The sequence below is a fragment of the Pseudophryne corroboree genome (genome assembly GCF_028390025.1).
Source record: "Pseudophryne corroboree isolate aPseCor3 chromosome 3 unlocalized genomic scaffold, aPseCor3.hap2 SUPER_3_unloc_1, whole genome shotgun sequence".
NCBI classification, from domain to species: domain Eukaryota; kingdom Metazoa; phylum Chordata; class Amphibia; order Anura; family Myobatrachidae; genus Pseudophryne; species Pseudophryne corroboree.
The window spans coordinates 5,124,780-5,137,213 of NW_026967493.1; the positions used below are offsets into that span (position 1 = coordinate 5,124,780).

Below are 12,434 nucleotides of genomic sequence, written 5' to 3' on the forward strand. Positions count from 1 at the left end.
TAGGCTCTCCACGCCGTTCCTGTTATCCGCGTCCGCAGTCCCCTGGCGTAGCCATACCTCTGTGTGCCGAAACTGCCATGGCAGCGACGCTTGCATTGAACAGGCCTTTACATTCCTGGCCTCCATCATAAAATTCGCAGAGTACTGTATATGTTGCAGGAACAAAACGATTTCTCCCCTGTGTAGAGAATTCATCAATTATGTAACCTGACCCCTTTGCAATGGCCCCAGTGATCCATGCACAAGCAATAATGGGTCTCTGGGCCACCCCTGCAGCCGTGTATAGGGATTTGAGACAGGTCTCAATCTTGTGATCAGCCGTGTCCTTTAAGGAGGCTGCACCTGGGACAGGTAGAAAAACTTTACGTGACAATTTAGATACAGATCTGTCCACAATCAGTGGGCTTTCCTATTTCTTACTTATCCTCCTGAGGGAAAGGGACGGAATGAGCAACCTCTGAGGGATCTAAAACTTTGCCTCTGGATTTACCAAAGTCACTTCAAACAGAGAATTTACTCTTTTGATGCAGGAAAAGTAGCTGAGGATTTCATCTTTAGATTACAATAAGATTCCTCCGTCTACTGTCACCTTATCAGGAACCTGCAAAACATCTCTAATAGCTTCTGTCAGAGCTTGCACCCCCTGAGCCCCCCCCCTATATCCACACCGTCCCCTGCATCTGAGGCATCATCATCAGTGTCAGCCTGCAAGATCTGGGCCAGTGTACGCTTTTGTGGACTAATAGTAGGTGTTTGAGGTGCTGGTGTGGGAGCTGAATCTCTATTCATCAGGTCATCCACAGACTTAAGTACTGAGTCTCCTTCTCTGTATGGGATAATTTATTTAAATATATTTAATAATCCCCTTATGGAATGCAACCATGCTGGGTCGGACCCACTATGAGAATGTGTACTGAGTACAGTGTAATATGATCCCCCAGGGGAAGAGAAACACTCTGCTGTGTAGGAAACACCCTCCTTAGACATTGTAATGTGGAAGCTTACACACATACACACACGAGAATACAGGTCAAGCACAATTAACCAACAGAGCCCTCTAGGAAGACACAGAGGGGTAAATTTACTAAGGTCCCGATTTTGACCGAGATGCCGTTTTTTCATCAAAGTGTCATCTCGGTAATTTACTAAACTCAAATCACGGCAGTGATGAGGGCATTCGTAATATTTGGAAGTCCTAGGAAAAAATCACGAATGAATACACCATCGGTCAAAACGCGGCTGTTTAAGTATGAATCTCGGTCATTTACTAAGAAGTGCAAAGCAAAAAAAAACAAAACACTGCCGTGAAAAATTACAACTCGTAAAAAAGTGCTTAAAAAAACAGACCTGCTTTTTTTATCCGTGATTGGATAGGCATGCACGGATCCATGAGATCCGTGCATGTATATCAGTGGGAAGGGGTGGGAAAGTGATTATTTTCTCAAAAAAAATTGCGTGGGGTCCCCCCTCCTAAGCATAACCAGCCTCGGGCTCTTTGAGCCGATCCTGGTTGCAGAAATATGGGGGAAAAATTGACAGGGGTTCCCCCATATTTAAGCAACCAGCATCGGGCTCTGCGCCTGGTCCTGGTTCCAAAAATACGGGGGACAAAAAGAGTAGGGGTCCCCCGTATTTTTAAAACCAGCACCGGGCTCCACTAGCTGGACAGATAATGCCACAGCCGGGGGTCACTTTTATATAGTGCCCTGCGGCCGTGGCATCAAAAATCCAACTAGTCACCCCTGGCCGGGGTACCCTGGGGGAGTGGGGACCCCTTCAATCAAGGGGTCCCCCCCCCCCAGCCACCCAAGGGCCAGGGGTGAAGCCCGAGGCTGTCCCCCCCATCCAATTGGCTGCGGATGGGGGGCTGATAGCCTTTTTTGAAAATGAAAAGATATTGTTTTTAGTAGCAGTACTACAAGGCCCAGCAAGCCACCCCCGCATGCTGGTACTTGGAGAACCACAAGTACCAGCATGCGGCGGAAAAACGGGCCCGCTGGTACCTGTACTACTATTACTAAAAAAAATAAGAATTTACTTACCGATAATTCTATTTCTCGTAGTCCGTAGTGGATGCTGGGGACTCCGTAAGGACCATGGGGAATAGCGGCTCCGCAGGAGACTGGGCACAAAAGTAAAGCTTTAGAACTACCTGGTGTGCACTGGCTCCTCCCCCTATGACCCTCCTCCAAGCCTCAGTTAGGATACTGTGCCCGGACGAGCGTACACAATAAGGAAGGATTTTGAATCCCGGGTAAGACTCATACCAGCCACACCAATCACACCGTACAACTCGTGATCTAAACCCAGTTAACAGCATGATAACAGAGGAGCCTCTAGAAAAGATGGCTCACTACAGCAATAACCCGATTTTTTGGTAACAATAACTATGTACCAGTATTGCAGACAATCCGCACTTGGGATGGGCGCCCAGCATCCACTACGGACTACGAGAAATAGAATTATCGGTAAGTAAATTCTTATTTTCTCTAACGTCCTAAGTGGATGCTGGGGACTCCGTAAGGACCATGGGGATTATACCAAAGCTCCCAAACGGGCGGGAGAGTGCGGACGACTCTGCAGCACCAAATGAGAGAACTCCAGGTCCTCCTCAGCCAGGGTATCAAATTTGTAGAATTTTACAAACGTATTTGCTCCTGACCAAGTAGCTGCTCGGCAAAGTTGTAAAGCCGAGACCCCTCGGGCAGCCGCCCAAGATGAGCCCATCTTCCTTGTGGAGTGGGCATTTACAGATTTTTGGCTGTGGCAGGCCTGCCACAGAATGTGCAAGCTGAATTGTACTACAAATCCAACGAGCAATAGTCTGCTTAGAAGCAGGAGCACCCAGCTTGTTGGGTGCATACAGGATAAACAGCGAGTCAGATTTTCTGACTCCAGCCGTCCTGGAAACATATATTTTCAGGGCCCTGACAACGTCTAGCAACTTGGAGTCCTCCAAGTCCCTAGTAGCCGCAGGCACCACAATAGGTTGGTTCAGGTGAAACGCTGAAACCACCTTAGGGAGAAACTGAGGACGAGTCCTCAATTCCGCCCTGTCCGAATGGAAAATCAGATAAGGCTTTTACAGGATAAAGCCGCCAATTCTGACACGCGCCTGGCCCAGGCCAGGGCCAACAGCATGACCACTTTCCATGTGAGATATTTTAACTCCACAGATTTAAGTGGTTCAAACCAATGTGACTTTTTGGAACCCAAAAACTACATTGAGATCCCAAAGGTGCCACTGGAGGCACAAAAGGAGGCTGTATATGCAGTACCCCTTTTACAACGTCTGAACTTCAGGGACTGAAGCTAGTTCTTTTTGGAAGAAAATTGACAGGGCCGAAATTTGAACCTTAATGGACCCCAATTTCAGGCCCATAGACACTCCTGTTTGCAGGAAATGTAGGAATCGACCCAGTTGAATTTCCTCCGTCGGGCCTTTTGATCAGGATAGGGATGACTTCATCCGGAATGCCTTTTTTCCTTCAGGATCCGGCGTTCAACAGCCATGCAGTCAAACGCAGCCGCGGTAAGTCTTGGAACAGACAGGGTCCTTGCTGGAGCAGGTCCCTTCTTAGAGGTAGAGGCCACGGATCCTCCGTGAGCATCTCTTGAAGTTCCGGTTACCAAGTCCTTCTTGGCCAATCCGGAGCCACGAATATAGTGCTTACTCCTCTCCATCTTATCAATCTCAGTACCTTGGGTATGAGAGGCAGATGAGGGAACACATACACTGACTGGTACACCCACGGTGTTACCAGAGCGTCTACAGCTATTGCCTGAGGGTCCCTTGACCTGGCGCAATACCTGTCGAGTTTTTCCCAACGGTTTATAATCATGTGGAAGACTTTTGGGTGAAGTCCCCACTCTCCCGGGTGGAGGTCGTGTCTGCTGAGGAAGTCTGCTTCCCAGTTGTCCACTCCCGGAATTGCTGACAGTGCTATCACATGATTTTCCGCCCAGCGAAGAATCCTTGCAGCTTCTGCCATTGCCCTCCTGCTTCTTGTGCCACCCAGTCTGTTTACGTGGGTGACTGCCGTGATGTTGTCCGACTGGATCAACACCGGCTGACCTTGAAGCAGAGGTCTTGCTAAGCTTAGAGCCTTGTAAATGGCCCTTAGCTTCAGGATATTTATGTGAAGTGATGTCTCCAGGCTTGACCATAAGCCCTGGAAATTCCTTCCCTGTGTGACTGCTCCCCAGCCTCGCAGGCTGGCATCCATGGTCACCAGGACCCAGTCCTGAATGCCGAATCTGCGGCACTCTAGAAGATGAGCACTCTGCAACCACCACAGGAGGGACACCCTTGTTCTTGGTGACAGGGTTATCCGCTGATGCATCTGAAGATGCGACCCGGACCATTTGTCCAGCAGGTCCCACTGGAAAGTTCTTGCGTGGAATCTGCCGAATGGGATTGCTTCGTAGGAAGCCACCATTTTACCCAGAACCCTTGTGCATTGATGCACTGAGACTTGGCTCGGTTTTAGGAGGTTCCTGACTAGCTCGGATAACTCCCTGGCTTTCTCCTCCGGGAGAAACACCTTTTTCTGGACTGTGTCCAGGATCATCCCTAGGAACAGAAGACGAGTCGTCGGAACCAGCTGCGATTTTGGAATATTGAGAATCCAATCGTGCTGCCGCAACACTACCTGAGATAGTGCTACACCGACCTCCAACTGTTCCCTGGATCTTACCCTTATCAGGGAATCGTCCAAGTAAGGGATAACTAAAATTCCCTTCCTTCGAAGGAATATCATCATTTCGGCCATTACCTTGGTAAAGACCCGGGGTGCCGTGGACCATCCATACGGCAGTGTCTGAACTGATAGTGACAGTTCTGTACCATAAACCTGAGGTACCCTTGGTGAGAAGGGTAAATTTGGACATGAAGGTAAGCATCCTTGATGTCCCGAGACATCATGTAGTCCCCTTCTTCCAGGTTCGCAATCACTGCTCTGAGTGACTCAATCTTGAATTTGAACCTCTGTATGTAAGTGTTCAAAGATTTTAGATTTAGAATCGGTCTCACCGAGCCGTCCGGCTTCGGTACCACAACAGTGTGGAATAATACCCCGTTCCCTGTTGCAGGAGGGGTACCTTGATTATCACCTGCTGGGAATACAGCTTGTGAATGGCTTCCAAAACTGTTTACCTGTCAGAAGGAGACATCGGTAAAGCCGACTTTAGGAAACGGCGAGGGGGAGACTTCTCGAATTCCAATTTGTACCCCTGAGATATCACCTGAAGGATCCAGGGGTCTACTTGCGAGTGAGCCCACTGCGCGCTGAAATTCATTGAGACGGGCCCCCCACCGTGCCTGATTCTGCTTGTAAAGCCCCAGCGTCATACTGAGGGCTTGGCAGAGGCGGGAGAGGGTTTCTGTTCCTGGGAACTGGCTGATTTCTGCAGCCTTTTTCCTCTACCTCTGTCACGGGGCAGAAATGAGGAACCTTTTGCCCGCTTGTCCACGAAAAGACTGCGCCTGATAATACGGCGTCTTCTCATGTTGAGAGGCGACCTGGGGTACAAACGTGGATTTCCCAGCTGTTGCCGTGGCCACCAGGTCTGAAAGACCGACCCCAAATAACTCCTCCCCTTAATAAGGCAATACTTCCAAATGCCATTTGAAATCCGCATCACCTGACCACTGTCGTGTCCATAACCCTCTACTGGTAGAAATGGACAACGCAAATAGGCAAAAATATACTGTCCCTATCTAGGGTATCAATATTTTCAGTCAGGGAATCCGACCACGCCAGCCCAGCACTGCACATCCAGGCTGAGGCGATTGCTGGTCGCAGTATAACACCAGTATGTGTGTAAATACATTTCAGGATACCCTCCTGCTTTCTATCAGCAGGATCCTTAAGGGCGGCCATCTCAGGAGAGGGTAGAGCCCTTACAAGCGTGTGAGCGCTTTATCCACCCTAGGGGGTGTTTCCTAACGCACCCTAACCTCTGGCGGGAAAGGATATAATGCCAATAACATTTTAGAAATTATCAGTTGTTATCGGGGGAAACCCACGCATCATCACACACCTCATTTAATTTCTCAGATTCAGGAAAACTACAGGTAGTTTTTCCTCACCGAACATAATACCCCTTTTTTTTGGTGGTACTCGTATTATCAGAAATGTGTAAAACATTTTTCATTGCCTCAATCATGTAACGTGTGGCCCTACTGGAAGTCACATTTGTCTCTTCACCGTCGACACTGGAGTCAGTATCCGTGTCGGCGTCTATATCTGCCATCTGAGGTAACGGGCGCTTTAGAGCCCCTGACGGCCTATGAGACGTCTGGACAGGCACAAGCTGAGTAGCCGGCTGTCTCATGTCAACCACTGTCTTTTATACAGAGCTGACACTGTCACGTAATTCCTTCCAACAGTTCATCCACTCAGGTGTCGACCCCCTAGGGGGTGACATCACTATTACAGGCAATCTGCTCCGTCTCCACATAATTTTTCTCCTCATACATGTCGACACAAACGTACCGACATACAGCACACACACAGGGAATGCTCTGATAGAGGACAGGACCCCACTAGCCCTTTGGGGAGACAGAGGGAGAGTTTGCCAGCACACACCAGAGCGCTATATATATACAGGGATAACCTTATAAGCTGTCCCCTTATAGCTGCTGTTTTATTTAATACTGCGCGTAATTAGTGCCCCCCTCTCTTTTTTAACCCTTTCTGTAGTGTAGTGACTGCAGGGGAGAGCCAGGGAGCTTCCCTCCAACGGAGCTGTGAGGGAAAATGGCGCCAGTGTGCTGAGGAGATAGGCTCCGCCCCCTTATCGGCGGCCTTATCTCCCGTTTTTCTATGTATTCTGGCAGGGGTTAAATGCATCCATATAGCCCAGGAGCTATATGTGATGCATTTTTTGCCATCCAAGGTGTTTTTATTGCGTCTCAGGGCGCCCCCCCCCCAGCGCCCTCAGTGACCGGAGTGTGAAGTGTGCTGAGAGCAATGGCGCACAGCTGCAGTGCTGTGCGCTACCTTGTTGAAGACAGGACGTCTTCTGCCGCCGATTTTCCGGACCTCTTCTGTCTTCTGGCTCTGTAAGGGGGCCGGCGGCGCGGCTCTGGGACCCATCCATGGCTGGGCCTGTGATCGTCCCTCTGGAGCTAATGTCCAGTAGCCCAAGAAGCCCAATCCACTCTGCACGCAGGTGAGTTCGCTTCTTCTCCCCTTAGTCCCTCGATGCAGTGAGCCTGTTGCCAGTAGGTCTCACTGAAAATAAAAAACCTAAAACTAAACTTTTCACTAAGCAGCTCAGGAGAGCCACCTAGTGTGCACCCTTCTCGTTCGGGCACAAAAATCTAACTGAGGCTTGGAGGAGGGTCATAGGGGGAGGAGCCAGTGCACACCAGGTAGTTCTAAAGCTTTACTTTTGTGCCCAGTCTCCTGCGGAGCCGCTATTCCCCATGGTCCTTACGGAGTCCCCAGCATCCACTTAGGACGTTAGAGAAATACCCAAAAAAAGACAAGACACACACACCGTGAAAGTAAAGATTTATTACATACATGCACACAAACATACATACATACTTACCTTATGTTCACACGCAGGTCGGTCCTCTTCTCCAGTAGAATCCAAGGGGTACCTGTTGAATAAATTCTACTCACCAGATCCAGGGTCCTAGGGTCCTCGGGGCAACCATTTGTAATCCAGGTACTTGAATAAAATAACAAAACGGATACCCGAGCCACGAACTGAAAGGGGCCCCATGTTTTCACATGGGACTCCTTTCCCCGAATGCCAGAAACCCACTCTGACTTCTGTCTGAGTGGGTTTCTTCAGCCAATCAGGGAGCGCCACGTTGTAGCACTCTCCTGATCGGCTGTGTGCTCCGGTACTGAGTGACAGGCGGCACACGGCAGTGTTACAATGTAGCGCCTATGCGCTCCATTGTAACCAATGGTGGGAACTTTCTGCCCTGCGGTTGACCTAAAGTGACGTCACCGCTGAGCAGAAAGTTCCCACCATTGGTTACAATGGAGCGCATAGGCGCTACATTGTAACACTGCCGTGTGCCGCCTGTCACTCAGTACAGGAGCACACAGCCGATCAGGAGAGTGCTACAACGTGGCGCTCCCTGATTGGCTGAAGAAACCCACTTAGACAGAAGTCAGAGTGGGTTTCTGGCATTCGGGGAAAGGAGTCCCATGTGAAAACATGGGGCCCCTTTCAGTTCGTGGCTCGGGTATCCGTTTTGTTATTTTATTCAAGTACCTGGATTACAAATGGTTGCCCCGAGGACCCTGGATCTGGTGAGTAGAATTTATTCAACAGGTACCCTTGGATTCTACTGGAGAAGAGGACCGACCTGCGTGTGAACATAAGGTAAGTATGTATGTATGTTTGTGTGCATGTATGTAATAAATCTTTACTTTCACGGTGTGTGTGTGTCTTGTCTTTTTTTGGGTATTTTTTTAGTAATAGTACTACAGGTACCAGCGGGCCCGTTTTTCCGCCGCATGCTGGTACTTGTGGTTCTCCAAGTACCAGCATGCGGGGGAGGCTTGCTGGGCCTTGTAGTACTGCTACTAAAAACAATATCTGTTCATTTTCAAAAAAGGCTATCAGCCCCCCATCCGCAGCCAATTGGATGGGGGGGACAGCCTCGGGCTTCACCCCTGGCCCTTGGGTGGCTGGGGGGGGGGGGGACCCCTTGATTGAAGGGGTCCCCACTCCCCCAGGGTACCCCGGCCAGGGGTGACTAGTTGGATTTTTGATGCCACGGCCGCAGGGCACTATATAAAAGTGACCCCCGGCTGTGGCATTATCTGTCCAGCTAGTGGAGCCCGGTGCTGGTTTTAAAAATACGGGGGACCCCTACTCTTTTTGTCCCCCGTATTTTTGGAACCAGGACCAGGCGCAGAGCCCGATGCTGGTTGCTTAAATATGGGGGAACCCCTGTCATTTTTTTCCCCATATTTCTGCAACCAGGATCGGCTCAAAGAGCCCGAGGCTGGTTATGCTTAGGAGGGGGGACCCCACGCAATTTTTATTTTTATTTTACACTGTTTAATTTAAAAAAAAAAAAAAAATGAACCCCAGCACGGATCACACAGATCCGGCCGAGATTCATTTTTAAAAAGTCGGCAGTGTTTTGCTAATCACTGCCGTAATAAAAAAAAAAAAAAAAACACGAATGACATCGACATCGGAACAAAAGAAAAACCCGAATACGACAGCTTAGTAAATTAGTAGTAATAAATTCAAAAAGTTGCAGTTTTACACTTTCGATGTCATTCGTGATTGAACTTTGACCTGAAACGGGAAAATACGAATCTTAGTAAATTTACCCCAGAGTTGTGAGGAAACCAGCCACACAGCGCCCCCTTTATCTAATAATAATCTCAGCTGGGCGCAGACTAAGTGCCCTTAATAGGGTATTAGTACTTATAATACTGTTCCCCCCCTTTTGTGGAGGAGCTGTGCTTCCCTGCCAGCGTTTTCAGTGTGAGCTGCAGAGGGAAAATGGTGCTGGTGAGCTGCTGGAGCTGCTCATAGTGAAGCCCCGCCCCCTTAATGGAGCTCGGATTCCCGCTTTTTTATACTGGCCTGAGGTAATTTTTATGTTTAACAAAGGGTTAAAACCCTTGTTACTGTAGGTATGATAGCCAGTGTGGGTATGCATTGGTGGCTCAGCGGGCCCTCACAGCGGGACACACGTCTGTGTATGTCCTCTGAGCCCCCTGGAGCGTATCACGCACTCAGAGCTGCACTCCTACCCTTGTACCACCATTCCCGCCGGCGACCCGCTAACCGGGACACTGGCGCTGTTCTCACCACTCTTCTATCTTCTGGCTCTGTTAGGCGGTGGCGGAGTGCTGTGGGAGAGTACACTCGCCGTGGTGGGGCTTTGCGAATGACTCCCTCAGCAGCTCAGTGTCCTATCAGCGGAGAAACGGGACCATTAACTCTTTAGGAAGTTGGGCTGTTCTCCCCCCTAAGTCCCACGTAGCAGGCAGTCTGGTGCCAATCAGCCCTGCCTGAAAACATCAAAATAGAAAATAAATGTAGAAAACTCTTCAGGAGCTCTCCTAAGCGTGACTGGCTCCTCCGGGCACATTTTCTAAACGGAGTCTGGTAGGAGGGGCATAGAGGGAGGAGCCAGTGCACACTATTGATATCTTAAAGTGCCCAAGGCTCCTAGTGGACCTGTCTGTACCCCATGGTACTAATGTGGACCCCAGTATCCTCTAGGACGTAAAAGGAAGTAACTTGCCATTGAAGGGGAAAGATTCAAAGGCTTTTTTGGATTGTGTCTGCATACCATGTGTGGACCTAGAGTGCCTGCCTTGCCTATACTGCCAAAGCCAAAACTCTGGTCAAAAGGAGACTAGCATCCAAAGCTGCATTACTCAGAGAAGCCGCCGCTTGAACACCTTTTTCACAGTGGACAATAATTCAGAGCGGGAGGCACCCGAATGGAGACCAATCTACAGGGATGTAGCGAGGGTGGCTCCAGTAGAGAGTGAGCTCCGGGCACTGAAAGAGGTAGAGGGCGCACTGCCGCCCGTCACCCCCTGTATCCACGGCCCACTGTACTGGCAGGTGCAGAGCAGGAAGAGCAGAGGGGCGCACACTGACTCGGACTCAGAGACTAGGTAGGGAACAGGGCAGGCCAGAGGCAACAGCAGGAGACACTGACAGCCGGCACATGCCGGAGCTCTGACAGCCTTTTTATATGTCTCACTCTCAGCTTGTAGCTGTGCAGTAGGTTACTTCTGTCCTGCAGCACCACTCTCTGCCCCCGCTGCTGCAACAGCTCTCTGTGCCCTAGCTGCTGCAGCACCTCTTTCTGTCCCGACTTCTGCGTGACCTCTCTCTGTCCTTGCTGCTGTAGCACCTCTCTCTTCCCTGGCTGCTGCAGCACTTCTCTCTACATTGATGCTGCAGCACCTCTCGCTGCCCCAGCTGCTGTTGCAGAACTTATCTCTGCATTAGAAGCTGCAGCACCTTCGGCTGCTGAAGCACCTCTATGCCTCTCAGGCTGCTGCAGAACTTCTCTCTGCCCCTCTCTCTGCTCTTTAGGCTGCTGCAATGCAACTCTCTCTGCCCCTCAGGCTGCTGCGGCACAGCTGTCTCTGCCCTTCAGGCAATTCTAGGGCATTATTTTCATTGAAACATGAAAATAATGTCCTTGAATTGCCTGAGAGACAGAGAAAGCTTTGCAATTTTGGTGTATTATTTTTATTGAGAGTTTGGAGGGGGTTCATCTCTGTAGAGGGTCAGTACAGGGGAGGGGGTGCCAAAACATACTCTTGCTCTGGGCACCATGGCGCCTAGCTACACCTTCGCCAATGTACAGGGAGCCTGCACACGAAAAACCTGCAACTGCAGGAGCCGCTGACAAATGTGCCTAGCACCATTGGGCACCTAAAAAAAAACCCCCAAAAAAACATACCCCCACTCTGTCTCTCCCGAATCCCCCATGGCTTGAAGAGAAAGAAGAATATCATATAGAGAATAGTTACTGTGATATTTGATGAGGTAATAAATCCCACCTACCTGATCCTCCAGTAGGACACTGTGATTCTCCTCTGTATGGTCCTGGGAATACAGAGGACGGGGACATCTCTCTGGGGTATTCCTGTTACTGGCCCCATCTGTAGGAGACACACAATGACTGAGTACATTGTATATATGGGATTATCAGGTGGTGTGTGTACATTACCCTGTGGTATAATTACTAAGCATCTCTTATGTTTCAAGCATAACATTACGGTTATACAGCAATACACAATCAGAAGGAAAGTCTATAGGATGAAGCCTTTTAAATAAGAGGATAAATGTCTAACAGTGATTTTAGGAAAAACCACAAAGATATATATGGATCAATGTATTTCTTGGGCAAGGGTTGGCAACCTGTGGCACTCCAACTGTTGTGGAACCACACACCCCAGCATGCCCTGCCACAGTCTAAACATGATCTTACAGCAGGGCAACCCATGTCCCAGGGTCCCTACGTCTCCAGCAGTATGGCAAGGCAGAGGAAGCATTGTGTGCTGCACCGCAGTAATGTAGACCCATCTGTATAGAGGAGTGTACTGGCAGCTCCCACCTTACTACTGATGGAGGCATTGTACAGTAATAGCACCCTCTCACACCACTGTCATACATAAAATAAAAGCCTCCCCAAAAACTTGTTTCCACAATCCATGATAGCATCAACGGGGATACATGAACCAGATATGGAATCATGTTTAACATGCAAGAATGTCATGGAAGAGCTCTCATTTTAAGCAACCTACAGATAACGGGGCATGTCACCATTTGGGAGACACTACGGTGTGGCATACCATGAACTGGGGGCACAGCCGTGTGGCACACCATGAACTGGGGGCACAGCCGTTTGGCACACCATGAACTGGGGGCACAGCCGTTTGGCACACCATGAACTGGGGGCACAGCCG

The 12,434-nt window shown here is 49.6% G+C and overlaps 1 protein-coding gene across 1 annotated transcript in view; it reads right to left on the minus strand.

Moving 5' to 3' along the window:
* Nucleotides 1-12,434, minus strand: part of LOC134983076 (uncharacterized) — a 50,215-nt gene that overhangs the window by 19,932 nt on the left and 17,849 nt on the right. The window contains exon 7 of the mRNA XM_063948771.1: nucleotides 11,530-11,627. Within this exon, the coding sequence (XP_063804841.1) occupies nucleotides 11,530-11,627 (98 nt within the window). The remainder of the gene's footprint in view (nucleotides 1-11,529; nucleotides 11,628-12,434) is intronic.